Consider the following 26,248-nt stretch of genomic DNA (forward strand, 5'->3'; position numbering starts at 1 on the left):
CTCCTTGCCTTTCCATAGGCCACCTGTCCCTCAGCTAAATCAGAAAGATAAAACTTAGATGCGGCTGTGCACGGTGGCTCACACCTGTAATCCCAGCACTTTGGGAGACCAAGGTGGGTGGATCATGAGGTCAAGAGATCGAGACCATCCTGGCCAACATGGTGAAACCCCCTCTCTAGTAAAGATACAAAAATTAGCCAGGCATGGTGGCGCATGCCGGTAGTCCCAACTACTCGGGAGGCTGAGGCAGAAGAATCGCTTGAACCCGGGAGGTTGCCGTGAGCCGAGTTCATATCACTGCACTCCAGCCTGGCAACAAAGCGAGCTTGTGTCTCAAAAAAAAAAAAAAAAAAAAAAAAAAAGGTTGATGCTACTTTAAAAAAGTCATAGGAATAAGTCATAGGAATAAGTAATTTCAAACTTTAAATGCCTATTAAGGTTTCGGGGCTTTAAGAAGGGTTTTTGAAGAGAAAAATCTTAGCAGTTCTTCCTTCCTGACTGTTTCCAAGGGTAGGAATTTTGTGGGGTGCTAGCTAATAAGCACCTTCATAAGCCACCGTGCCCAGCACCACTCCTACTGCACTGAGTTGTGCATTTACATTCATGCAAAAGTTCTAGTTACTCAGTATCAACAATAGCTAGAGTTTGAGGCTCTAGGAAATTGCTTTTTTAATTAGGCTACTTCCAGGTAAAACAGCAAAGCATTTACTCTTATTACAACAGATTTGCTAGATCCGAGCTGCGAGGGTTTGGACTGGAACATAAAAATGCAACCCAACAATGTCATCAGTTCCAAACCTTGTCACAAAATAGCCTTATTCCCAATAAGGTTATAAAATCCACTCGCAGTTCCAGCCAGCAGAGTGCAGTCCCCGCCAGCAGAGCGTGGAGATCTGGGCATTAAGACTTGTATAGACATCTTGAGTACCTTACATCCTGGGGTAGCACCTGGTGCCTCTCCCTGGGGCCTGATGAGAGTTCCTTTCACCATGCAAAAGGGGACATGGCGACTGCCATTCACATGACCTCATAGGAAAGCAGAATTACTCATGGCTAAAAGGTGCTTTCTGAGAAAATGAAGGAAAAGTCCCAGGAAAAGGACAGGTGGAGTTGAGGAATCAGCCAGCAAGGAAGTCCAAAAGCCCGCATTGCTGGGAGGAGAAGAGAGAAAGAAAAGAAAACAAAGGGAGTCAGTGAGGTCTTCAGAATTCCTGAATGATGTCTCCAAACACAGCATCCCACACCTGTAATCCCAGCCATCTGAGAGGCCGAGGCAGGAGGATCACTGGAGAAGAGGGATTCAAGACCAGCCTGGGCAACGTAACGAGATCCCTGTCTCTCCAAAAATACAAAAATTAGCCAGGCATGGTAGCACACACCTGTGGCCCCAGCCACCTGAGAGGTTTAGGGGCAAGAGTTGCTTCAGTCCAGGAGTTCAAGGCTGCAGTGAGCCATGATCACACCACTGCACTCCAGCTGGGGAGACAGAGCAAGACCCTATCTCTTAGGAAAAAAAAAAAAAAAGATTACTGAATGTCAGTACTAACCTTATCCAAACTGTTAGGAGTAAATTTCCTCTTTTAATTAACCCTGTGTTTATATGTTTTGAATTCAGTTGTGTCCACAGTACTGGCCAGAAAACGGAGTACACAGACACGGCCCCATCCAGGTGGAATTTGTCTCTGCTGACCTAGAAGAGGACATCATCAGCAGGATATTCCGTATTTACAATGCAGCCAGAGTAAGAGACAGGCCCATCATGCCTGTGATTATGGCTTCATTTATTTTCTCACTCATTGAATATTTAGAGCACTTACTCTATGTCAGTCACTGTTCCAGGAGTTTGGAATATGTCAGTGAACCAAAAAACTACAAATTCCTGACCTTACGGAGCTTACGTTATAACGGGAGCAGTATTTAGAAAGTAATGATACTTATTAAAGCATAGCAAGGCAGACTTTATTCAAGACCATCATGATAGTTGCAGGGACCCCGTCACAGGACTTTGCAGCGGATGAGAGAGAGTGGGCTTGACTCCGAGTATGGCATGGGCAGGCAGGAATTTATAGCCAACAGGCAGGGTGGGGGTCAGTGGATGGAAAATTACTAAGGGGAGGCATCAAGAGTAAGGGGGATTCTGGCTAAACTGACCTAACAGGATTCTGGCTGAAGGCAGGCCCTTAGCTGTCAGGCTGAACACATACCTGGGGAATGGTGGAGGATGAGGAACCTGATCAGATATCAAATTTGATCAGACATTGAGGGTGGGTGGTTCTTGCCATGGTGACTTAGCAGAAATTGCTAAAACTGGATTTTACAAGGAAGTTCATGGACGGGCCTAGGAGAAGGTTCAGGAGACTGGCGAAAGTTTGGTCAAGCAAAGAATTATTGTCAGAAATCAGACAATAAATAACAGATACAATAACAGATGCAGTAAGTGAGGAAGTGACAAATTCTACAGGAAAGTCAGTAGGGGGGTTAGAAAATGCTATGGCCTTGCACAGCGGAAGCACGCTCTGTTGTTAGCATGTGTGCCCTGTGAGCCAAGACGGAGGAGGCCAGAGAGCACTGAGGCTCTCTGGGGAGGCAGCTTCCTAGGCAGAAGGAAGGTTCAGTGCAGAGGCCCCAAGATATGTTCCCCAATGTGAGTGCCAGGACAGCAAGGAGGTGGCGGGGCCCAGGCTCAGTGAGCAGAGGCAAGAGTAGCTGATTGGGAGTGAGCAGTTCACCTGGAAGGACAGTGGCTTGGGGGCCCCGGGTCGAAGGGCCTGGCAGTCACTGTCAGCATTTGGGCTTTTGCTTTGAAGGAAGTAAGGAGCCATTACAGAGTTTTGAGTGCAAGAATCCAGTAGTGTAATTTGCATTTTAAAAGGAGCACTCTGGCACCTGTGTTGAGAACAGACTGGAGGAGAGATGCATCAGGAGGCTGCTGGGATAATCCCCGTGAGAAATGACAGGATGAGAGAGGAGATCATGGTGAGACGGGAGAGAGCAGGAGTGGAGGTCACAATAAGGGGGAGGTTCTGATATTTTCTGAAGGTAGAGCCAGCACGATCCCAGGGAATGGAGGGGAATCAAGGTTCCTGTCCTGAGAGCTAGGATGATGGAATGGACACTGACTGAGTTGTTGTCCAGGCTGCCCATGTAACTGGATTGTTTGGGGGTGGGGGGCATTATGGAGAGAGGATCAGAAGCTCAATTGTAGACATACTAGGCTTGGGATGACTGTTAGGCCCCTAAGTGGGAATATCAGGTGGGCCTTTGAAAATATAAGGGTGAAATTCAAGAGAGAGGGCTGAACCAGATATATGAATTTATGACTTACTGGGATATTGGTAATATCTAAAGCCATGAGCATGAATGAAATCAAATGCGAGGCAGAAGAACAGGAAGCGCCGTAGGGGTTGAGCCGGGGGCTTCTGTCAGCAAGCGGTCTGGGAGAAGGGGGGACTGAGGCAGAGAGAGCAGGAGGGAGGGACTGCTGTGGGAGAAGGACCAGCCAGTGAGGAAAGCATGTTGACAAGAAGAGAGTGTCACCCGTGTTAGATGCCGCTGAAGGCCACAGAAGATACAGTCCAGGTGATTTAGCCATGGCCGGATTAAAGCTGTTTTCATGTTTCTACCATAAGCTAAGTAACACTTTTTTGAATTCTGCAGTTCTACTTCACTATGACTAAGGATTAATTAACTATTGCTATCTTAGCAAGATTTAACATCAATAAGCAAAACCGTATTATGCTCACAGGAAGCAGTGTTCTCTGTCTTCACAATGAGCTCACACATCTCCAGGTTTTAAATTATTCATTACCTGTAATTTACCTGTAATTGAAGTTATTTTACCGCTTAACATGACAATGTGGTCAGTGCTTATGCTGTGTTATTTTTCTCTTGGCTTTTGCAGAATGGGAAGCATTCTGCCTCGTATTTGTCTGGCCTGTCATTTAAAACCCCTGGTTGTTTTTAACTGCTCGAGATTAAAAACCATCCCTCTTCAGGCCAGCAGAAGCCACCTTGGTAATTTGTAGGCAGGACTCGCCTTTAATAACGGGAAGATCAAGTAGGTGGCAGCAGCCCACTGGAATTCAGTAAATAATGCCTGTTTTCTGTCCACCCCCGATTGTTGCCTGGTTCTTTGTAGCCCCAAGATGGATATCGGATGGTGCAACAATTCCAGTTCCTGGGCTGGCCGATGTACAGGGACACACCCGTGTCCAAGCGCTCCTTCTTGAAGCTCATTCGCCAGGTGGACAAATGGCAAGAGGAGTACAACGGCGGGGAAGGCCGCACGGTTGTGCACTGCTTGTGAGTGCCTGACAGAGCTCTTCATTTAAGAACAGCCAGACCCCACGCTCACTCTCACCTCCTATTTCTCTGTCTTTTGTTTCACTAGAAATGGAGAAGAAATAAGTAGGTCTAGGTGAAGGGGTGGTCGTGACACTCAGTGAGGGATTAGTTGGCTTTTCAGGAAACAGGATATGCATTTGGATGGTGTGCCACTGCTGTATAAACAATCACTGACCCTTTTGATTAGGAACCCTCTCCCCTGGGAAAAAAAAAAAAAAAAAAAAAAAAAAAAAAAAAAAAAAAAAAAAAAAAAAAAAAAAAACACCGGCTCTTGAGAGCCAATTGTTAAGTTTTCAGGAATTTTCTGAGCTAGGTCTTCAACTGTTGGTAACTTGAATTCATCCATGGTAGAAGGATTTACATCATGGAAATCAACAAATGCTACAACTCAGGGCTCCATCCCACCAGCCAAAGCCAGTTTACCATCACATTGTTTGATTATTCCATTGGAAATCATATCAGAGGTCTCAAAGAACTGGTGTGTGTGTGTGCACGTGCATGCGTGCTTTTTGGGAGAATGTGTATATTGGGAGGATTTGGTTACAGCCAGTGTCCCCAAAATGGGGCTTCCAGGCCAGCAGGTTTTGCAGGTGCTAAATGTGAGCACCCCTGCTCCACGTGGCTCCCAGCCTTACCTGCACATTCAGAATTATTTGAGGAGCTTTAAATGAAAAAACAAAAAACAAAAAAAAGCCCACACACAGGCCACACCCCAACCAATTAGATCAAAGTCTCTGGCAGTTGGGCCCACACATGGTTGTGTTTTTAAAATGCCTAGGTGATTTCAATGTGTTGAGATAATAAGGGTGAGAGAGCCACTGAATAGAGAATACCACGCTTCTCAAAGCACTTTTACCTGCACTTTCTCATTGGCAATGATACGTAGCTAATCAACCAGCTGGAATCGGCTTAATAGAACAGGCAATTAGAAAGTCGTGGCAGTTAAGGAAGATGCTTAGACAATTGGGGGAAATTTCAAGTATACGCGTATGTCACTTTTCAGTGAAGTATCATTAGAAGTACACACTGAGATCTCTCTTAAATTGAAGGCAAAATATTCACTCCGGGTAGATCAAGCCTAGTTAAAATTGCAGACCTGGCTCAGGGCGTGGGTTACTCTCCAGTCAGTGCCCTTGTCTGATGCAGTGCCACCTCCTACCCCGGGCCTGCGAGGTCTCCCGGGAAGCCCAGGACTCTGCCTGCCTCTCAGCAATCAAAACACGATAGTGTCTCATCCTGCAGGAAACTGATATTCCTTTGGAAAGAGGTGTAAGAACCTACCCAGAGTTGTCTTCAACCAAAAGTTCCAAGCTTTTGTCCTCTAAAAAGCAGCTTATCAACCTCACCTTTCTCTAGTTGCTGTCATCCCCACTTTCTTCTCCTGGACCCAGTGCATTAAAAAATCTCTATTGGCCGTGCGCAGCGGCTCACACCTGTAGTCCCAGCACTTTGGGAGGCCAAGGCGGGCAGATCACAAGGTCAGGAGATCCAGAATATCCTGGCTAACATGGTGAAACCTGTGTCTACTAAAAATACAAAAAATTAGCCGGGCATGGTGGCGGGCGCCTGTAGTCCCAGCTACTCAGGAGGCTGAGGCAGGAGAATGGCGTGAACCCGGGAGGCGGAGCTTGCGGTGAGCCGAGATCACACCACTGCACTCAGGCCTGGGGGACACAGCGAGACTCCATCTCAAAAAAAAAAAAAAAAAAAAATCTTTCAAAAAAATAAAAAAAAAATAAATTAGGATTACACTCCCATATTTTATTTCTCTTCAATCCAGATCTGACCTCTGATTAGAATAAGAGGTTCACGCTGAGATGATAAAATCCCAGCAAAAAATATTAATATTGTAGTTCGTTTGTATTATTAGATATGTCAGGTTTTTCTAAAATACTAAAAATGTTAGCAGATATCCCTGCCTGCATCTGGAGACCAGCATCTGAGCTAGATGTACATTTCCCCCCCCCGGGATTAGTACTTTCTAAAAAAGGTCAGTGCTTTAACCCACAGGACTAAGTTACTAGTGACTAGAAGAAGTTGAGGCACCGGGACAGGCCTAACAAGAAGACATAAAGATTTCTTAAATCACTGCACCTTGTCAACAACACTCTTCCCAGAGGCAGCTGTGACCACAGAACTAAACAGTGACATTGCTGTTCCATGTAAAACCTAAAGCAATCAGCTGTTCTTCACAGTGGACGGTGGGAGGCATCCGTTGTTTCGTCTCTCCTGCCGTTGCAGCATCTCTTCCCATTTTCCGCTGAGAGAACATTGATTATTCTTTGGAACATTCCCCCTCTCTAAAGCCCTGCCTTGGTTCATGTGGAACTGTCTCTTGCTCTCTTAGCATCAAGGTGGGCATGAGACCTAGGCCTGGTGAGAATGTTTATTTTTGTTTACATTTATATATCTAAATCTAAGGGTTTTTTTTTTTTTAGCTATAAGAAACAAAATTAGTTTACATTGGCATCCCCCAGTACTGGCCAGGAAAGAATCAGACCACTCCAGTGTCCCTCTTGGAGGTAAGAGCATGGCATTCAGCATAGCGTAGCGCCACCTAATGGCTGTGGGTGGAGAGTTCCCGGCTGAGACAAGACCTGCAGGTGCTTTGAAGTGAATGGTTCCTTGAGCCACAGATATTCAAGGTATGCAAATAGGGAGTGTTTTTCTTTATACGTGTCTCCCAGCTAATAAAACTAGATTAAATGGATAGAATTAAGATTTCACCACTTTGCAACTCTTGATGAAAATAATGGATTAGACAGTGGTCTTCAACAGCTGCCAAAAGCATTAGGTGCAAAGCTGATGGGAAAAGTGGTGTCATGTGAATGCAAGGATGGAAAACAGCTAATCTTCTCATTAGCAGAAGAGACAGTCTAGGGACAGATCCATACCTCAGCGTCATCAGACTTACAACAAAGATGCCATTGCAACACAGCACTGCAGAGGGTGGGGGAGACTGCCTGGACACATTGGTCTCCCTCACTCCATGTACAGAACCCCTTTCAGATAGATGGTAGACCAAACAGGGAGAGTGAAACAGCAAAGCTTCTAGAAGAAAACACAGGAGAAAATCTCCATGACCACAGGTAGATTTGTTAAACAGGACACAGAACACTAGCCTTAAAAGAAAGACTGACAAATTGGACTTTCATTAAAATGAAACCCTTCTCTTCATCAAAAGACGTCAGTAAGAGGGAAAAAGCAAGGCAGTGGGAGGAGAGTTTTATAATACACGTGTCTGACAAGGGACTCGGCTACAGTGTCTTATTAACTGCTATACTGCAAGCCAATAGGAAAACGGTAGACAGCTCCATTTATTAAATGGGCAAAAAACTTGACAGGTACTTCACTGAAGAAGGAAAAAAAAGAAAAAGAAGTCCCAAATAGCCAATGAGCATAGAAAAGTTACTCAACGTTATTCGTTTTTAGGCAAATAACGGATCAGATGCTACTGTGGATCAGATGCTACTGTGTACTCACCAGAATGGCTGAAATTTTAAAGACAGACAAATAAATAATAATCCCAAGTGTTAGTGAAGCTGTGGAGTAAGTGGAACTCTTATACAATATAGGAAGGAAGTAAATACTGTACAACCATTTGGAAACTGACAGCATTTACCAAAGCTAAACGTACAGGTACTTTGAGGCTGAGCTCTTCTGTTCTTAGAGAAATGACGCAGAAATGAATCATCTGCCAAAAGATAAGCTTATCACAAGTTTACTCATAGTATTTAAAAACTAGAAACAGCCCAAACATTCAGCAGCTGTTGGATAAATTGTACAGTGGGTATTCATTCAGTGGAATTCTCCTTGGCCATATAAAAGAATAAACTACCAATGTAACACTGTGGGTGAGTCTCACACAGACAACACAGAGTGAAATAAGCCAGTCTCAGGAGAAGACATAGTATATGGTTCCATTTATACAAAGCTGAAGAACAGGTGAAAGCAATTGATGATGCTAGGCTTAAGAATGGATTCTCTTTGGTGATACTGATGGTATTGTTGAGGAAGGAATGTGAGGGAGCCTATTGGGGACTGACCGTGGTTTGTATCTTGATCTGAGTGGTGGTTACGTGGTATATGCATTGTAAAAATGGAGTGAGCTGTCTACTAATGGTCTTTATTGTAGGTATATTATACTTCAGTTAAAAAGCTGATTCGGAATTTCATAATGGGCTGATCAAGCTGATATCCAAACACGATGATCACTCTTAAAACCACTCTTAAAAGCATAAAACCAGATATTTTTGGCTTGCTTCCTAACGAAAGTATACTTTAAGTATCCTTGTATAAATAAATAAATTTTGAATTCTTATCAAGCCCTGGAACTACCTACCAATTTACAGGAAATACAGAGTTAGAAAGCAGCATGTTGAATGATATCACAGAGATGTGATGAATGAGAAAAATCTAGGATGTGGGACTCTCTACAGGACAGATGACCTTGTTTCCTCAACAGATAAATTCCCAAGAAAAAAGAGAGAGCAAAGAGGAGCTCACAGATTAAAATAAATTTGCAAGACATACCAACCAAATCCAATCTGTGGCCTTTGCCTAAATGTGGATTTTTTTAAAAAGCAGCTGAAAGAAACAATCTGGGAAATTGCAACACAGACTAGAAATTTGATTATTTTAAAACAGTAATATTTGTTATTTTAGGTATGATACTTATACTGTGTTTAAAAATAAAAAGGTCCCATGGCCGGGCACAGTGGCTCACACCTGTAATCCCAGCACTTTGGGAGGCTGAGGTGGGCGGATCACGAGGTCAGGAGATGGAGACCATCCTGGCTAACACGGTGAAACTCCGTCTCTACTAAAAAAAAATACAAAAAAAATTAGCCGAGCGTGGTGGCGGGCGCCTGTAGTCCCAGCTACATGGGAGGCTGAGGCAGGAGAATGGCGTGAACCCAGGAGGCAGAGCTTGCTGTGAGCCGAGATCTCTCCACTGCACTCCAGCCTGGGCGACAGAGGGAGACTCTGTCTCAAAAAAAAACAAAAGTCCCTTATTTCCTTGAGGAAAGAGGGACTGCAGAGTTGGTGCAGGAATAGTGAGGAATGAGCCTGGACCATCATGTGGTTGCAGAAAGTAAAGAAAGAAGAAAGGTTGGGGGCTTGTCAGAAAAGAACAAAAGAGCTACCCTGTTGGAGCTATCACTGGCCAAAGCTGAAACAATATGAACAAAATCAATATTAGTACCATCGGATTTTAGCTGATAGAATAACATTATGATGTATAAGCTCACACTGAAATAAATCATAAAATAAATAAGCAAATAAATAATTTAATGGGGAAAAAGAGACAGCTCTTTCTTAGGGTAGAATCTTCAAAGAGAGGGAAACAAGAAATCACCATTAGGCAAACACCACCGTGATAACTGCTACAGACAAGATCCACCAACGGATGCTCAAATCAGTGGGCGAGAAACCAGATATTTGCATAGTCCCAAATATCTTCCCCCCAGATATGTATTGACTGCAAAGGGAAAGATGATAACTTTATAGTGAGAAAATCTGGCGGACACCATCTTAACAAGTGAGCAAGTGAACATCACCAGTAATAAGACAGAGGAACATCCTGAACCCCTGGGAGGAGGTAACATCCCCTCTCTGGTTTTCTTACCGAAGTGCACGGCCTTGTTTCCAGCCATGAGAAGACATCAGACAAACCCAAATGAAGGGATGGTCTACGTGTTGTAGTCTGTGATGACTTCGCAGATTGTGGCTGGGGTTGACAGCTACTTTCTACTTCTATGTTCTACATTCTTTATATTCTACAAAATCACTGATCCGTGCTCTTCAAAAGTGTCAAGGTCAGGAAACATAAGGAAAGACTGAGGAAGTATTACTGACTGAAGGAAGCTAAGGGGATAGGACAGCTACATCCACGATTGGATCCTGGACCAGAAAAAGGACATTCGTGGAGGAACTAGTGAGATGTGGCTACAGTCTGTGGTTTAGTTAATAGCATTGTCCCAGCATCACGTTCTTGGTTTGCACAATGTGCTGTGGACATGTGAGGTGTTCACATCAGGGAAAGCTGGATATGCATTCTCTATGTGATTTTTACAGCATTTCTGCACATCTAAAATGGGTTCAGAGTAAAAGTTTTCTTTAAAATTGCCTCTGTTTTATAGATAAATAATGAAATGCTAATGGATGTTTTGTTGTTGTTGTTGTTGTTTTTGAGATGGAGTCTCACTCTGTCACCCAGGCTGGAGTTCAATAGCACAATCTGGGCTCACTGCAAGCTCTGCCTCCTGGGTTCATGCCATTCTCCTGCCTCAGCCTCCCAAATAGCTGGGACTACAGGCGCCCGCCACCACGCGTGGCTAATTTTTTGTATTTTTTAAGTAGAGACGGTGTTTCACCGTGTTAGCCAGGATGGTCTTGATCTCCTGACCTCGTGATCCACCTGCCTCGGACTCCCAAAGTGCTGGGATTACAGGCGTGAGCCACCGCACCCGGCCGCTAATGGATGTTTTTAAAGGCCAGATACGTCTTTGAACATAACCCATATTTGTCACACCAATTTTCCTGGCAGACCCTAAATAAGGTTCACTGAAAATTTTCTACCTGGGCCCTTATCGATGAAGTGCTGTATCAGAGAATGTGACCAGGGCTGAGCAGAGCTGGGAAAGGCTCTCAGTCAGGTGACCTGTGGCCAGACATTGCTGATGGCTTGCTCTGTTTCCTTTAATTAAAAGCATCTGCCCAGGTAGGCGGTCCCTCAGTCTCAGAGCCCTTCGTTGTTACTGGTTGGCCAGGGTTTAAACAGCTCGTTTCCACAGGTGTTTGCGAGATGCAGTGTAAAGTGCAGCCATCTGATCTCTTTCATGACAGGAACGGAGGAGGCCGCAGTGGGACGTTCTGCGCCATCAGCATCGTGTGTGAGATGCTCCGGCACCAGAGAACCGTGGATGTCTTCCACGCTGTGAAGACACTGAGGAACAACAAGCCCAACATGGTCGACCTCCTGGTAGGACACCCCCTCTGAGCTGTTCCATGAGACACTCCATTAGCATTAGAATCCACGCCAGCTCCCAGATTCGCGGGGAGACTGATGCGTAGAGGAAGAGACTCATTTTCAAAATCACAATGTAATCACTTTGCATGTAGGGCTTTTTTCCTTCTTTCTTGTTCTCCCTCTTCCTCTCTTTGTTCTTTACAAGGAGACTTTGTCTCCAGCTCATTTGAAATACGGAAATAGCTGAAACTCACAAGTGAGCATGCTTATTAACTTCCCTTCCTGGCAGTAACTTCCACGTGGCTAAGCACTTAGTCTTCACAGAGAAGAAATAATCATAGTACGTGAAATGCCAGATTTTCAAATTATATATTTTATAAATAGCTTAATCGCCTAATATTTATCAAAGCTGTGAATTTTAGTTTGACATCCAGAATATTGCATTTAATTATGGTGGCCATATCTGAGAAAAGGATTAAAGGAGATGAGAAACAGAGGACAATGTGCAATTATTTTCTTAAGAGTATTTTATGGAATCTCTTTTTATGTGGAGCGGTTGAAATGCCAACCTCTGTGACTCTAGAATAGTTTAAAGGAAGAAGCTTTTAGATTAGGTTTTTGCACTTCTCTGTGAGCGGAGGAAGGATCTGAAGGAAACAGCAGGACTAATCCAAGGTTGGAAAATGGCTTGGGGGCAGGAGAGGGAGAAATTGGTGGCCGATGCAACAAGCTCCAAAGCCAGTGTTTCCAGGTCCACAGCGTCACAGCACTGGGGTTAATGTTAAAAATTAAAATAAAGGGACTTAAGAGGGAGTTGAGAGTCAAGCTGAATTGGAGAAAGTAGCAGTGGTCCCCATGCAGTTTAAGAAGTCATAACAGCAGTGCTACGGGCTGGCTAATAGTAGTGACCAATGACAACGAGCTCCCAAACGTGTCCCGCTCAGCACCAACCACTCTCCAGGGCATCCGCTTTGCCCAGATACAAGTCTCGTGCCTGAGGAGCTGCTCCATTTCCAAGAAGCATGGCTGCTGGTCGGGGAATTTGGCACACCTGCTCGACCCTGTCAGCTGTTAGCACGTTGGCTTCTAGACGGGGCAGAAAGGACCGTGCTCCCCAGACTCCTGCTCCCCTCCTCCCCACCCTACAGGGAGCCCATGGAAACCCAAATTCTAGTCTCAACTCTGCTACTACTTCTAGTGAGGTGACCCCAACACATTAGTCTTGTCATTTAGGTGTCCTTAAGCAAATCACTTAACTCCTCTAGGTTTTAGTTTTGTAAACCAGGGATACCATTAGCTCATTGAGGTACCCAGCATGCAGAGAGATGTGAAAGTGTTTTGGAAACTGCAAAGGGGAGAGGTGGTTGTAGAGAGTGTAGGAGTCTGCCAGGCGTGATGCCGTCAGTGGCCTGGCAGAAGGGCTCTAAGTGCCCTGGACATAGTAACAGATTTCCTGTGGGTTGTTGAAAGGCTGCTGTGGGGCTTCACTAGGACCATCTCCCTCCCTGCATCACCGCCTGAATGGTAAAGAGTTCTACCACCATGGAATTCCCAGTCTTCCAGGATGGAGGCAGTTGAGCAAAGAGTGGCCATGCTGTCGGTGGAGGCCTGAGTTTGGGCCGGCAGAGGATAGAAACAAATGCATGAATGAAATATTCAGACTGTGGCTTCGTGCAGTAGTTAACCTCACTAATTCAGGGTCAGGTATGCAGCCTGGAGACGCTGGCTGGTACTTGGGCACAGCTGACCTTGATCAAAAAAAAATGTCCCTTCCTTCTCACTGCAGCCGGAATTAAGCAGATCATTAGAAACAGGCCCTTGCAGGCCTTTCCTCTAATGGCTCCGGCCGCAGCTTTCATCACTCACCAGGTTTTATGGGCAGGAGCGATGGGGCTTTTACCGAATCAGCGGTGCATGCTAGAGGACGGGGGTGATTTTTCATGAAATAAATGGGGGCTTAGGTGGCTGAACCAGAAGGGAGCTTGCGGTCCCAGCCCACGATTCTATAATAACTTAGGACTTTGTGTAGTTATGTGTGACCCTAATGGAGAAGATGGGATTTCTGGGTGCCCAGACCCAAGGTCAGCACCAGTTGGAGGATAAGGTCAGGGTCTGAGAAATGTAGGAAAGTTTCGCAATTTCCGGAGAAAACTGTGTGACATATCTGTCACGGTGGCTGTTAGGGTATTAGATAATATCAGGTGACAGAGGAAAAAAGTCACCGTGCTCTTTTCAGTGGGTTTGAAGCTTCCAGAACTGTATAGGACCTGTTGTCATTTGGTTTTGCCTGTACCTACGACTTCTGTTTGGTTTGATGTTCATACCTGTGTATGTTGGCTGAGAGAATTAAATTAGCTTAGGTCAGGGTGATGAAGTCTGGTACAGTTTTATTGGGCATCACAGACCATCTGAGGCCCGAGTGTGTCCTAAGCACAAAATGTTGCGCCAGCAGCTGAAAAGGGCAGTGTCCTGAGTCTACTTAGCTGCGTCTTCAGAGGATGACGAGCACGCGCCAGACAGCCCTGGGGGCGCTTCCAAGCATCTGGAGAGGCAGGCTGGGGTGCAATAGAGGGACCCTCACCCTGGCACCACCAGGTCTTATACATCACATGTGCGGCTGCATCCCTCATGGTCCCTTCCATTCAGAACAGGCAATGCTGCCGCTCTATCCTCCCTGCCAGGGCAGGTGAGCGCACAGAGGGACGCTGTGTCTCTCACCATCTCTCTTTGCAGCTCTGATTTTTCTAAAATGCTTCTGAGTGGGAAGATTCATCGGTTCGTGCTGAAGCATGGCACTCTCCAGGGAGATCCAGAAAGCCTAAAGATGTATTTCTGCACATTTTTAGGTTTGGGGGCTCTGGAGAAAAGCCAGTGGATTGCCAGGAGGCAAAATAGTTTCTAATACAAGACTAGATTTTTTTTTTTTGTATCCAGCAGGGGCAGCTGCATTTTTCCTGAACCCTTTTTTCGCCCTGCTCCTAAGTGATCCATCTCTTCAGCCTCAAGTCCCCATCAAAGAACTGGGTCCCAGGAGGGTGGACAAGGACAGCACAGCCTGCGATTCCCCACAACTCGCCTAGTTAGATTCAGAACGGGTCCTGGCACCTGAGCTCCTTTGAAGCCACTCCGGCTGCAGGAAAGCGGCCGCTTCGCGACGGCAGCTCCCTTCTCACTTTTGCCTTCTGTAATGGCTTTTGAAGTTCCCAGGCTCTGTTCTAACATAGAAATGGTCTTTGAGGGCAGATCTTGCCTAGAGAAACATAGTATCTCCAGCGAGGTGGTGGGAACTTTGGAAGACTCCGCTGCACAGCCTAGTGCACTGCCCAGGAAATGAACAACTGGCAAATGCCTTGGGCAAGGCTGACAAAGCTGCCTCTGCAGGTGATTACACACTTGAATATGGAGTGCAGTGGTGTGATCATAGCTCAAACCCCTGGGCTCAAGCCATCCTCCCACCTCAGCCTCCCAAGTAGCTGGGACTAAAGGGGCGTGCCACCATGCCTGACTGGTTTTTTATTTTTATGTCTTTAGAGATGGAGTCTTGCTGTTTTTCCCAGGCTGGTCTCAAACTCCTGGCCAGAAGCAGTCCTCCTGCCTCAGCCTCTCAAAATGCTGGGATTACAGGCATGAGCCACGGTGCCTGGCCTGGCATCTTATCTTAGTTCCATGCCATTCTGCATGTATTGCTTAGCCTCTGTTCTATGTGCAGCATCACTGGGCATGATGCAAGAGAAGTAGAAGATATGGTATCTCCCACATGGAGCTTAGAACTCACTGGAGATGCAAAACTCTTCCCTGAACCTCAGTTTTCTCATCTGTAAAGTGGGAATAAGAATATTAAGCCTGGCCAAGCGCGGTGGCTCATGCCTGTAATCCCAGCACTTAGGGGGGCCAAAGTGGGCGGATCACCTGAGATCAGGAGTTTGAGACCAGCCTGGCCAACCAACATGGTGAAACCTCGTCTTTACTAAAAATATAAAAATTAGCCGGGGCATAGTGGCAGGCACCTGTAAACCCAGATATTTGGGAGGCTGAGACGGGAGAATCACTTGAACTCAGAGGCAGAGGTTGCAGTGAGCTGAGATCGCACCATTGCACTCCAGCCTGGATGACAGAGCAAGACTCCTGCTCAAAAAATAAAAGGAATATTAATTCAGTCACAAAAGGCCACATATTCTATGATTCCTTGTCTGTGAAATGTTCAAAGCAGACAAATCCCTGAGACAGAAAGTAGAGTAGTGGTGGCTGAGGGCTGGGGGAGAGGGAGATGGAGTGACCGCCAATAGGCGCAGGGTTTCACTCTGAGGCGATGGGAATGTTTCAAACTTAGATGGTGTACAACTCTAAATATACTGAAAACCACTGAACTGTGTTAAAATACAAAATTACAACACATTTAATTTGAAGATCTAATGGGCTTGTATGAGTGACCCTAGAATCAGGCAAGATGTCATTCTGTCCAGTAGAACGAGTGCTCCAAGGAGCTGAGCAGAGGCTGCTTTCTAGGCAGAAAAGGGCTTGGGAAGGCAGAGGCAGGGAACACAACGCAGAGTGGTTGTTTCAAACTTCCTTCCATCACAGGATTAAAACAGAGGGGCTTCTTTATCATGGCAGCTCAGGAACACCGGGCTGCTTCTGACTGGTTTCTGCGCTTCTCCTGACGTTCGGAAAGCTGCCGTGTTTCAAAGTTCAGTTGGATAGCGGCGTGGCACCTAGCACGAGGAACTCCATTCTGGTTTGGTCTAGTCTGTCAGGGCCTCATCCAAACAGTGGCCTCCCATGAATTTTATTTAACAACTGTATCCCTTAAAGGGGCCAATTTTATGGTATGTGAATTGTATCTCAACAAAACTGTTGTTTTTTAAAAAGTAACATCAGAAACAACAAAAAAGAATACTATTCCTAGAAGGCTACCGGGCTTTTCTGTTTAGGGAACTCGTCCAGAGAGTGACCTTGTTACACTCAGTCATCTTCACAAAAGCCAGGGGAGGTGCTGCCGCTGCACCCCTTTTACAAAGAAGTCCAGCATTTCGTCATTGGTGCAAGCCAAATCTGGACCCCAATCCCTCCTCCCAGCTCCAAGCCTGCTGATGTTCAGCCACCCCAAAAGGAGCCCCCCAACCTGTCTCCCAGCCTGGAGGCTGGATACCAGCGGGGCTCTCGGGGTTCATGATGGGTGGAAAAGGCAAGGAAAACAAACTGACAACTAAAAACCATGAGCATTAGACGGAAATTCCAAATACAGTGTAGCTGGATACGCAGTCCCACCCCACCTGGGAGTCTGAAAGGGAGGGGCCCGTAGGAAGGTGATGGTCACAACCCCTCCCTGGGTTGATTTGTTACTGAGTTGCCGGGAGAAATCCAGGAGAAAGGGTGGTAAAGCGGTGCGTGCTCTCGCACCGGGAGAAAGAGGGCACAGGTAAGCGTAGGGAACTTGGGAACAGGGCAGAGCTCAATCAGTGTGTGTGCTAGCTCCATCTCAGACCAGGTGTAACGGGAACAGCCCCGTCCACCCCCACGTGCCTTGTAAGATTCAGAGAAGAACGTGTCCCTCGTGGTTCTCAAGCCTGGCTGCCCATTGAAGTCACCTGGGAGCTTCAGAACGCTTCTCATCCCTGGGCCCACCCGGAGAGTGATTCGATTGGTCAGAGGCCTGGCTGCAGCAGCCGAGTGTTAAAAGACCTCGTGAGTCTCTCGTGCAGCCTAGCTTAAGAACCGTGTCTGCTCTAGACGCGCTTTCAGCCCAGGCTGCGCATGAGAATCCGCCCCTCCGCCTGCCACTACCGGGGGAGCTTTCAGAAATACCAGTGCCACAGCCCACTTCAGCCAGAGGCTCTGGGATGGAGCCCCCGCCAGGCAGGATGGACGTGCCACAGGGCTGAGAAAGTTGGTTTGGAGGGTCCCCGGGCCTTTCCCTTCCCTGCTGTGCCACTGCGGCGGTGCAGCGTGTTCACAGCTCGCTGCCTCTCCCCCTCCATCCCACTTACTCCAGAGCCAGCCCCATCCCGATCTGCGCATCTGCTGTGCAGGTCCAAGTTGCCCTCTCTGTAACTGAGAGCTGACCCTGCAGACTCAGCCTCACCTCCCCTTCAGTAAGCCAGCAGTGGACTCACCTACAAAATGCAATGTGGTGTGGGGCCTACAGCTGTCCCCCTTGTACCACCACCTGGTGTGTATAGGCTGTCCCTCAGTAGCTCTTGCTGTGAAACTTGCAGCCAGTTTAACAGGCTGTGCACGTGTGTGTGCACATGTTGGCGTGGTGAGTGCAGGAGCTGGGTGGGAATCAGATGTGAGCTAGGGTCCGCCATCCACACTCCAGGCACCTTGAATCCACCCGCAGTCAGTCTTCCTGCACTCTTGAGGAAGGTTTGTAATAATTTTTGCTAATACCCCATTCCCTCTCCCTACCCCCAGATTCCACTTGCCCAGCCCACGCCCTACACTCAGCACCAGCCGAGCGCCTGGCTCACAGGAGTTGCCCAGTGAGCATTTGCTGAGTGACTGAGCATTCTTCTCTGCAGCCAGACCCGATTCCAACCTGAGCCACCCTTTGCTGTCCTCTCCAACCTAGGAGAGGTTGTGGCTGTGCTCAGCAGGTCCTCAATAAGGAACTGGGCATGGATTCTGCAGGGGGCTTTGGTGAAGAAAGTTCTACCTATATATTTTAAAGATAGAGTTGAAAGGAATGAGCCATTCATCATTCCAGGGGCATGCTGCTGTCTCGCTGAGCAAGGATGTGAATTTATTGGTCTCCTTGGCACAGAGTGACTGGCCACAGCCTGGCTGGGAACACTGAACTGCGGGATCCCACCACGGTAATAGGGCCCACCCCGCCCTCCTGGCAGAGCATCACTCAGAAGAATTTTTCCAGCCCAAAGTATCTGTCAGTACAGGGTCCAGCCAAAATCGTGGAGCTTGCCTTACTTTCAAAAGCAACCAGGTCAGCGGTGGAGGCTATTCTCGCTGAATCTTTGGAGGCCATTGACGTGCTGTTCGAAGTGCCCGTGCTGGCCACCAGCCTGAGTTCCTTAGACACAGGGAGCCTGCGCAGACAGCGACAGGGCTCAGGCCCCTGATGGAGGCCTCCAACGTCGCCCACTGGTGTGCTGGCCTCATGATGCCCTCACCAAGCGAGCCAGTGGCTTTTAACAGCCAACCTCACTTCCCAGCTCCCTTGCAGATTTTGCTTTCTCCCACTCATAGGTCCAGGAAGTCTGATCGGGAGCGAGGCCAGTGTCAGGGGCCTTGGTGAGGAATAGCAGCAGGTCGCCCTGGTTATGGTCTGACCCAAGGATGTGAGGAGGACCAGGCCAGGCTCCCACCTGAGTCCCTACTCAGGGCACCTCCTCATGCCTGAAGCCAGCTAATGTCGCCCAAATTGGAGCACTCAGGACCAAGGCATAAACGTTCCTTTTTCCCCTGCAGCACAGGAATGGCTCATGTGGCTTAATTATACTGTTCAAAAGCGAGTGAGCTGTGAGAGGAAACTGCAGAAGACAGGCCTGTACCTGGTGATCAAATGTAATCAGTTTCCAATGTCGGAAGATTCAGGCATTTACCTAGGTGCTGGGGGGAGGGGGCACCGCAGTTGATGGTCTTCCTTCTCCTTCCCCTTATTTTTCTGATTCAGAAACCAGTCATCACAGAATCTATGGGGACTGGCCGCTTGCTCAGGAAGGAGAAGGTGGGAGAAGGAGAATTCATTTTGAAAATCACAGTCATGCCTGAGACAGGGCAGCTTCGGTGACTTCCAAGCAGCAGCTCCTTCAAATCGAAGCCCAAAGCCCCTCCTGAGTTTCCAGCCTGTGTTGTGGCCTGAGGGCCACAGCCACGTCTCCCCACTAGGTGCATTTTAATGTTAAAAGGATGGCTCTGAGTAGGCACTGAAATGAATTGCACAGTTAGGCTTGTGTAAAATCATTTTTATGCAGGAAGGGATTGGACCATGTAGATTTCCATTACAAAAAAAATGGTTCCTGTGATTCACAAAAGCGGAGAAATGACAGGATCTCTTCATAGCCAGCATGGCAGCCTGGTGATCTGACAACGCGGACTTTTGGAATTTTGAAATTCAAAGTATCTCTTTTAAATATTTTGAAAATAAAAGTATCAAATTCTGAAATAATAAATACTAGAATATGAATCAGAAATCTGATTTGCCTAGGGCAAGTAATAATTTTTTCCAGTTAAAAAGTTAAAAAAAAACTATTGGCATTTCATTGTGTGTGGAAAAAGTGGTCTGTTTAAGGGAAATGACAGGGTAGTAAAATATTTGTTATTTGCACCAAGAGATAATTTAAGGCACACCTTCTTGTATGTCATCAGACTTACTTTAAAGGCAAACCAAGTCCTAAAGTTCTAAATTGAGAAAGCTGGAAGGGAACCTTAAGTGTGATCCAACCCCCTGTTTTATGACCAGAGGGGAACAGAGTAGCCAGGATCTCGGGGTTGGTTAGTAGGACCTGAGGCTCCTGGTCAGTGTGGAGTACCATGACTCTTTAGAAAGCAGAGAACAACTGGATTCATGTTTCCTATGTCAGAGTCCGCCCAGTTCCAGTCCACCTGAGCCCTTGATAGACATTAAAGGTAGGATTCACATCATGGAATAAGCATTTTTCTACCAGTGATTTTTTTACTAAGGCTTTATTGGAATATAATATGTATACCATAACGTTTCCACTTTTAGATGGAAACAATAGACACTGGGAACTCCAAAAGCAGGGTATAAGGTTCAGTTGTAGTCAGTTTCCAGTGTTTTGCATTCCTGCCAGCTGTGTAATGCACTATGAACATTCATTTGGGGGGTGAATACCCTAGAAGCCCACTCCCCACCATTACGTGTATAATACCCGTGTAACAAACAAGCACATGTACCCCCCCAAAAAAAAATCCCCTTTTAAAGTATGTCATTCACTGGTTTTCAGTATATTCACAGAGTTATGCAACCATCGCCACAATCCAAATGTTTAACATTTCCATCTCCCCTTAGTCCCCTCAAAGAAATCCTAGACCTACTTGTAGCCACTCCTGGTTACTCACGTCCAGGCTCTGGCAACCACCCGTCGGCTTCCGGTCTTTATAGATTTGCATATGCTGGGCGTTTCATGGAAAAGGAGTGTGTGCCCTTTCAAATCTGATTTCTTTCACTCAGCAGACTCATCCATGCTTCAATTCATCCACGTTGTAGTATGTATTAGTACTTCATTCCTTTTCATAGCCAAGTAATATTCCACTTTATGGCTATACTGCATTTTATTGATGTACATTTGAGTTGTTTACCCTTGTTGGCTGTTGGGAATAATGCTCTGTGTACATTTGTTTACAAAGTTTTTGCGTAGACATACGTTTTCAGTTTCCTCAGTTGTATACCTAGTAGTAGAATTGCTAGGTCATATGGGAATTCTGTGTTTAACCTTTTGAGGAGCTGTCAGACGGTTTTCCAAAGTGGCTGCGCCGTTTGACATTCCCTCCAGCTGTGTATGAGGGTTCACTTTCTCCACGCTCTCGCTAACACCTGTGATTTTCTTGCCACTGACATTAATCTCGTGGCACTGTCAGTGATTGAAATGATCTCCTTGTTCTCTGTCTTTGCCTCTGGATCGTGACCTCCCAGAGGACTGACTGTGTCATAAAACCCCCAGTCTCTAGCAGTACATGTGTATTGAGTTGGATCATGTGCTGCTTGTCTTCATGTGTACATGCGGCCAACTTTGACTCTCAACTGTGTCAGTTCTGAGCTAGAGACTGTTACATTATACAAAGAGGGATAAACTATGGCCCTTGTCCTGAAATAAATAGGTTGGACTACTAGGGTATTTACAGAACAGTGTAGGTGAAGAAAAGGAAATTTCAGTGACAAATTAGGAGGCACTTAAGAAATACTGGACATTTTCAATTAATTTGGCAAAATGAAAAATAATAGATGCATTTCCTTGGTTGTGGCTGTGATGGGTAGAGACAGTGGTGCTGAACCTCGCGCGCACATGTGGAAGCTTGTCTCCTCCAGAAGCAGAAGAGAGCCTTCCAGTTGCTGAGGCGTCTCCGGGGCCAGGCTCCTGCCAGGTGGCAGGCAGAGGCGTCCTCAAGCCCTGTGTCCCTCTGCTGGGTTCAGAGCCCACTCCCAGGCTTGGTTCTGTCAGCACACTCCATGCATACAGGTGCAGAATGCTCTCCCCGGCCACCCGAGACCACACCTCAGCCAGGACCTTGTGCAGGGCTTGCTCGGGCCAAGGTACGTGATCCAGGAAAGCTGAACTCAAGAAAAATGAATCCAATGCTGGGTGTGGTGGCTGATGCTGATGGTCCCAGCTAATCAGGAGGCTGAGGTGGGAGGATTGCCTGAGCCCAGGAGTTCGAGGCTGCGATGAGCCATGATTGTGCCACTGCACTCCAGCTTGGGTGACAAAGGGCCCTGTTTCTTTAAAAAAAAAAAAAAAAAAAAAGAAAGAAAGCTAGGAGGGAGAAATGAATTCCCTGCCTGATGAAGAACTGGTCTGGGGTCCCAGAGGATCTCGAACATTTCCCCTTCTGTACCTTTCCTCGTCCTGTTACCTCTGCCTGGAATGCCTGTTTTAAGTAACCGGTGAGGATGGCCATATACTAGATCCAAACTAGGCACTTTGAGAGTAAAAGAGGATTATGCCAAGACAACAGGCAGAAGCCAGGACCATCCAGGGCAAACCAAGGCTGCTTCCACACTCCGTGCATCAGTTCCATCCTCTGGGGAGGGTGCTGTCCACCTACTTCCCACTGCCATCTTCCCTAAGAAGAGCTGCCCTTCCCTGAGCCTACCGCACATGATAGGGACCGTTCCGCCTCATGTGTTGTCAGTCATTGGGTTACCTGTCTCATCCTTCTCACTGGATCATGGACTTCTCAGAATCAGGGACCAGGTCAAGGGGCTTGGTATTCAGGAGGTGCTGATGAAATTCTCATGAGATTGAGGAATTCCTACAGACTGAAAGTCAAAGGTAAAACTGGATCACGCGTGAGGCCTCGTCTAGGTACCAAGGGCCTTGTGAGAGATGGCATGAAGGCATTTCCTCAAGCACTCGTTACCTTTTCTTCTATCCCTGACCCTCCTGCACGAAGCTCAGTATGTTGATATCCTGGAAATCACATGTGTGGACAAACATATTTAGAGTTGCCAGTGTCCAGAACCTTCCGGGAATTCTAGCCAGCACAGGTAGCAAAATACCTTTCACCCAGCATTGTGGGGAGCATCTCCAAACAGTGAATGTCTCTGGAGTTCAGAACCGTGACTTTCTGATTCGTTGCTAATTCAAATGCTTCCCAGATTGATGTCTTCCCATTAAGACCCTACTCTACAGTAATTGCTTTACTAGGAACAGCGCTGAGATATTCTTGAGCTGACACTTTCCCCTCCTGTTTTCCAGGATCAGTACAAGTTCTGCTACGAGGTGGCCCTGGAATACTTGAATTCTGGCTGATGGCGTAAACAGCTCTGCAAACAATCCCTTTCATACCACAAAGCCAAGACGTTCCATGGTATTTGTGCAGAAGAGATGAAGACTTCTCAATATGCTTATTTTGCTTTGCATAATTGGCTCTTTTTAAGAGCCCAGGAAAGTGTTTCTAAAACTGCTTGCACTGCCCAATCCCAGTAATGCTGCTGCCTGACAGAAACACACACAGCCACAGTCGCCAGATCCCGTACTCCTTGCCACCGGCTTCCTAGAGCAGCGTAGACATCTGGTAAACTGAAGAGCACAACTATATTCTTATGAAGGAATTTGTACCTTTGGGGTATTATTTTGTGGCCCGTGACCTTCGTTATTGTTACAGCTGAGTGTATGTTTTTGTTCTGTGGAGAATGCTGTCTGGCATTATGATAATATATTATTTTAGGTAATATTTGTACTTTAACATGTTGCATAATATATGCTTATGTAGCTTTCCAGGACTAACAGATAAATGTGTAATGAACAAAGACATGTTGTATGAGTCGTCGTTTCTATCAGATTTGTATTGTTTCCAAGGGAAAAGCTTGGGGGAGGACTCAGTTCACAAAATGCAAAACTCGACGATCGGATTCACGGACCTAGAGCTTTTCCAAGTGTTTATATTGTAAATATTTTGATTTCATCAAATTATTTATTCATTAAAAGAAATTTTTGTGAAGCACAGTGAGTGACAGTCATTTTTCTTAAGGCCTGGAAACGATTTTCTGTATGATGTTACTTTATGTGAATTCTCAACTCAATAAATGATGACCCATAAGCAGCCGTAGCATGTTCCTGGTGTCCCAGCGCACAGGCGGTGGAGGCCGCACCCGTCACGCCAGCGCACAGGGGAGAGAGCGCGGCCGGGGCCTGTTTGTTGGAGCAGGTAGCGTAGAGTTTTTTGAGAGAGTGTTCATCAGTGAGAGCAGTGGGCCCGTCACAGTGGCCTGCCCTGGTGCCGAGGAGGCTCAGCCATGAACCTGCACCGTAGGGCATGAGCCCTGACCCTGTGGGGCAGCCAGGCCAGGGGCCATGGCGGGGACTTGCTAACTGGGGCATCCTCTTCCTTTCTCGGTTTCCCCTCAGTCTGCAGGGGATAATATCTCTCTTCTTTATGCCTCAGGCCAACCTAAGACTTGCTGAGAGAACAGTTTTTAAAGGGTTAGAGAATCAGAGTGCATTTAAGGACACCGAGCTGAACAAGTTCCCACCAGAAGGGAAAGATGGCCACACATGGAGAGATCATCAGGGCTCCTGCTCCGTGCCACCCTGGCTCTGGCCGCTGGCACAGAAGGCAGGTGCACGGTGGCCTTGCAGCTTGCATTTAGCTTGGGTTTTAGGCTGTGTTAATGATTGCCAATAGCTGACGGAGACGAAGCTCTGTCGAACACCTCTTGTGAGCCAGACACCATGCAGAGCACCTTCCCATGTGGTAGCATATGCTCCCAAAACACGAGCCAGGTACGACTACGAAACCCACCTGACAGGTGAAGAAACTCAAGCTAGAAAAGACTGAATCACCTGTCCAAAGTCACACTGGCTGGCAAGTGCCAGAAGCCTCCAGAGCCCATGGGAGGTGGAGGGGCAGCACCCTCACTGCGGCAGAGGAGCAGAGTCCACTAGTGCCAAGACAGGGACTGGCCTGCCACCCCCTGTGGAAAGTGGAGAGGCTGGAGGGCACTGTTCCTGCCTGCTCTGGGGATCTTGGTGAGCAAAGACTTCAAGGGCAGAGGTTGTCCTCCAAGAGGACTGACCTGGACATCTGCATGTTAGACCTTTACTGCTTCTCTGTACCCTGAGCAATCGATATGCCCCGATTGGTGTAAGTTTCTCTAGACCCCTCCTTTAAACTGGGTGGGTGGGACTCTGTCCCCTAGGAAGAGCTGGCTGCAGCAGACCTTCGAGTCTGTGCTCAATGCCTCACACGCAGACTCCTCCTGGAGGATGGCCCCTCGCCATCCCATCCAGTTCTCTTTGCTAAGCTCCCAAAAGACTAGCAGGCTGCTATTTTTGTCCCTCTTCCAAATGATTTCTCTAGGATATAGGAATAGGGATGAAGACACATGGATTGCTGTACCCTTTGTGGGTGAGTTTCGCCCTGACCAGGGGAGTGTGGTGAAGCCCTTGGCCCTCCCTGATGGTGGCACGGCTCTGGGCTCCAGTCCCTCAGCCTGGGCAAAAAGACAGCTCATCTGAGCATGGCGAGGAAGTGATCTGAGATGCACGAGTCTAATGACCCAGCCACTTCCCAATCGTTCCCTGCGTCATCATACCCCAGTCTCACATTGGAGCCACTTGTTTTCAATCTCTTGGATTTTTATCTTTCCTTCACTTATTTCACCTTGTAATGGAAATAGTGACAGAAAAAAAGGCACAGGCATTTGGTGGCTTTTTCAGATTTCCCACGAGGCCTCGCAGCGTGGTTGAGACCTGTTATTTCCAGCACACAGAGAAAGTTTCTGCCCCTTGCAAGCAAGAGAAGCCATCCTCTTGGCTGAGAGTCCTTCCCTATCTTCTCGCAGTGCTCTGGCTTCCCCTCTGTTGTGGCATCCGGAACCCCCACACACTTCAAAGCCTGTGACTGCTCTGGCATCTGATGGTCCTGCCTCCGACTGCCTGGCACAGTCCTCCTCAACGTCAACTTCACAGCAGCCCCTCATGATGCTTTTGTAACATGTCAGCACAGCAAGACTGAGGTGCGTTTCCAGAATTCTGTTCTCTGGATATTTCCAGGTGGGGTGTGCTGCAGGGGTCATTTGGTTAAGACATAGAGGCAGAAGGGAAACAGCAGCCATGTTGTTTCTACACTCAGAAGGTAGAGCAGCTGTGGGCCCCACAGGTGAATAACAATGGTGTGAGCTCCCCCAGCTCTCCCCTAAGGGCCCTCCCACCTCTGCTCACTGGGTCAAAACTCATGCCTGCATTATTAGGTTTCGTTAAGGTATCCTACTGCCAGGACTAAAATGTGCATTAGTTACCTTCTGCTGAATAACAAATTGTCCCCAAAGTTGGAAACTTAACAATGAAAGTTTATTATCTCACACCATTTCTGTGGGTCAGAAGTTCAGAAATGATTTAGTTGGATGATTCTGGCTCAAAGATCGCTCATGAGGTGGCCATCAGAATGGGTCAGGGCCGCAGTCATCTGAGAGCTTGACTGGAGCTGAAAATCAGCTTCTAAGGTAGCTCACTCACAGGCCTGGCAAAGTGTGACTGGCTGTTGATCGGAGGCCTCTGTTTTCCCTGATGTGGGCCTGTCCACAGCTGCTTAACTGTCCCCACAGCATAATACGGGCTTCTCCCAGGGGTTCAGAAAGGAACAAGGCAGAAGCCACAATTTCTGATACGATCTAGCCTTGGAAATCATATACTGTCATTGCCATAATATCCTATAGTTTCAAAAGTCAGTCCTATTCGCTATGGGAGGGGACTGCACAAATACCAGGGCATGGGGATCACTGGAGCCATC

The 26,248-nt window shown here is 47.1% G+C and overlaps 1 protein-coding gene across 10 annotated transcripts in view; it reads left to right on the forward strand.

The window, feature by feature from the left end:
- Positions 1-23,461, forward strand: part of PTPRM (protein tyrosine phosphatase receptor type M) — a 797,738-nt gene extending 774,277 nt beyond the window's left edge. For all 10 annotated transcript variants that reach the window (XM_017864681.1, XM_017864682.1, XM_017864683.1 and 7 more), the window contains 4 exons: positions 1,616-1,741; positions 4,139-4,302; positions 11,194-11,329; positions 22,714-23,461. In XM_017864681.1, the coding sequence (XP_017720170.1) occupies positions 1,616-1,741; positions 4,139-4,302; positions 11,194-11,329; positions 22,714-22,767 (480 nt within the window). In that variant the 3' untranslated portion in view covers positions 22,768-23,461. The remainder of the gene's footprint in view (positions 1-1,615; positions 1,742-4,138; positions 4,303-11,193; positions 11,330-22,713) is intronic.
- Positions 23,462-26,248: the final 2,787 nt, after the last annotated feature.

The sequence above is a fragment of the Rhinopithecus bieti genome, unplaced genomic scaffold (assembly GCF_001698545.2).
Source record: "Rhinopithecus bieti isolate Rb0 unplaced genomic scaffold, ASM169854v2 scaffold_73682, whole genome shotgun sequence".
In the NCBI taxonomy this organism is placed as follows: domain Eukaryota; kingdom Metazoa; phylum Chordata; class Mammalia; order Primates; family Cercopithecidae; genus Rhinopithecus; species Rhinopithecus bieti.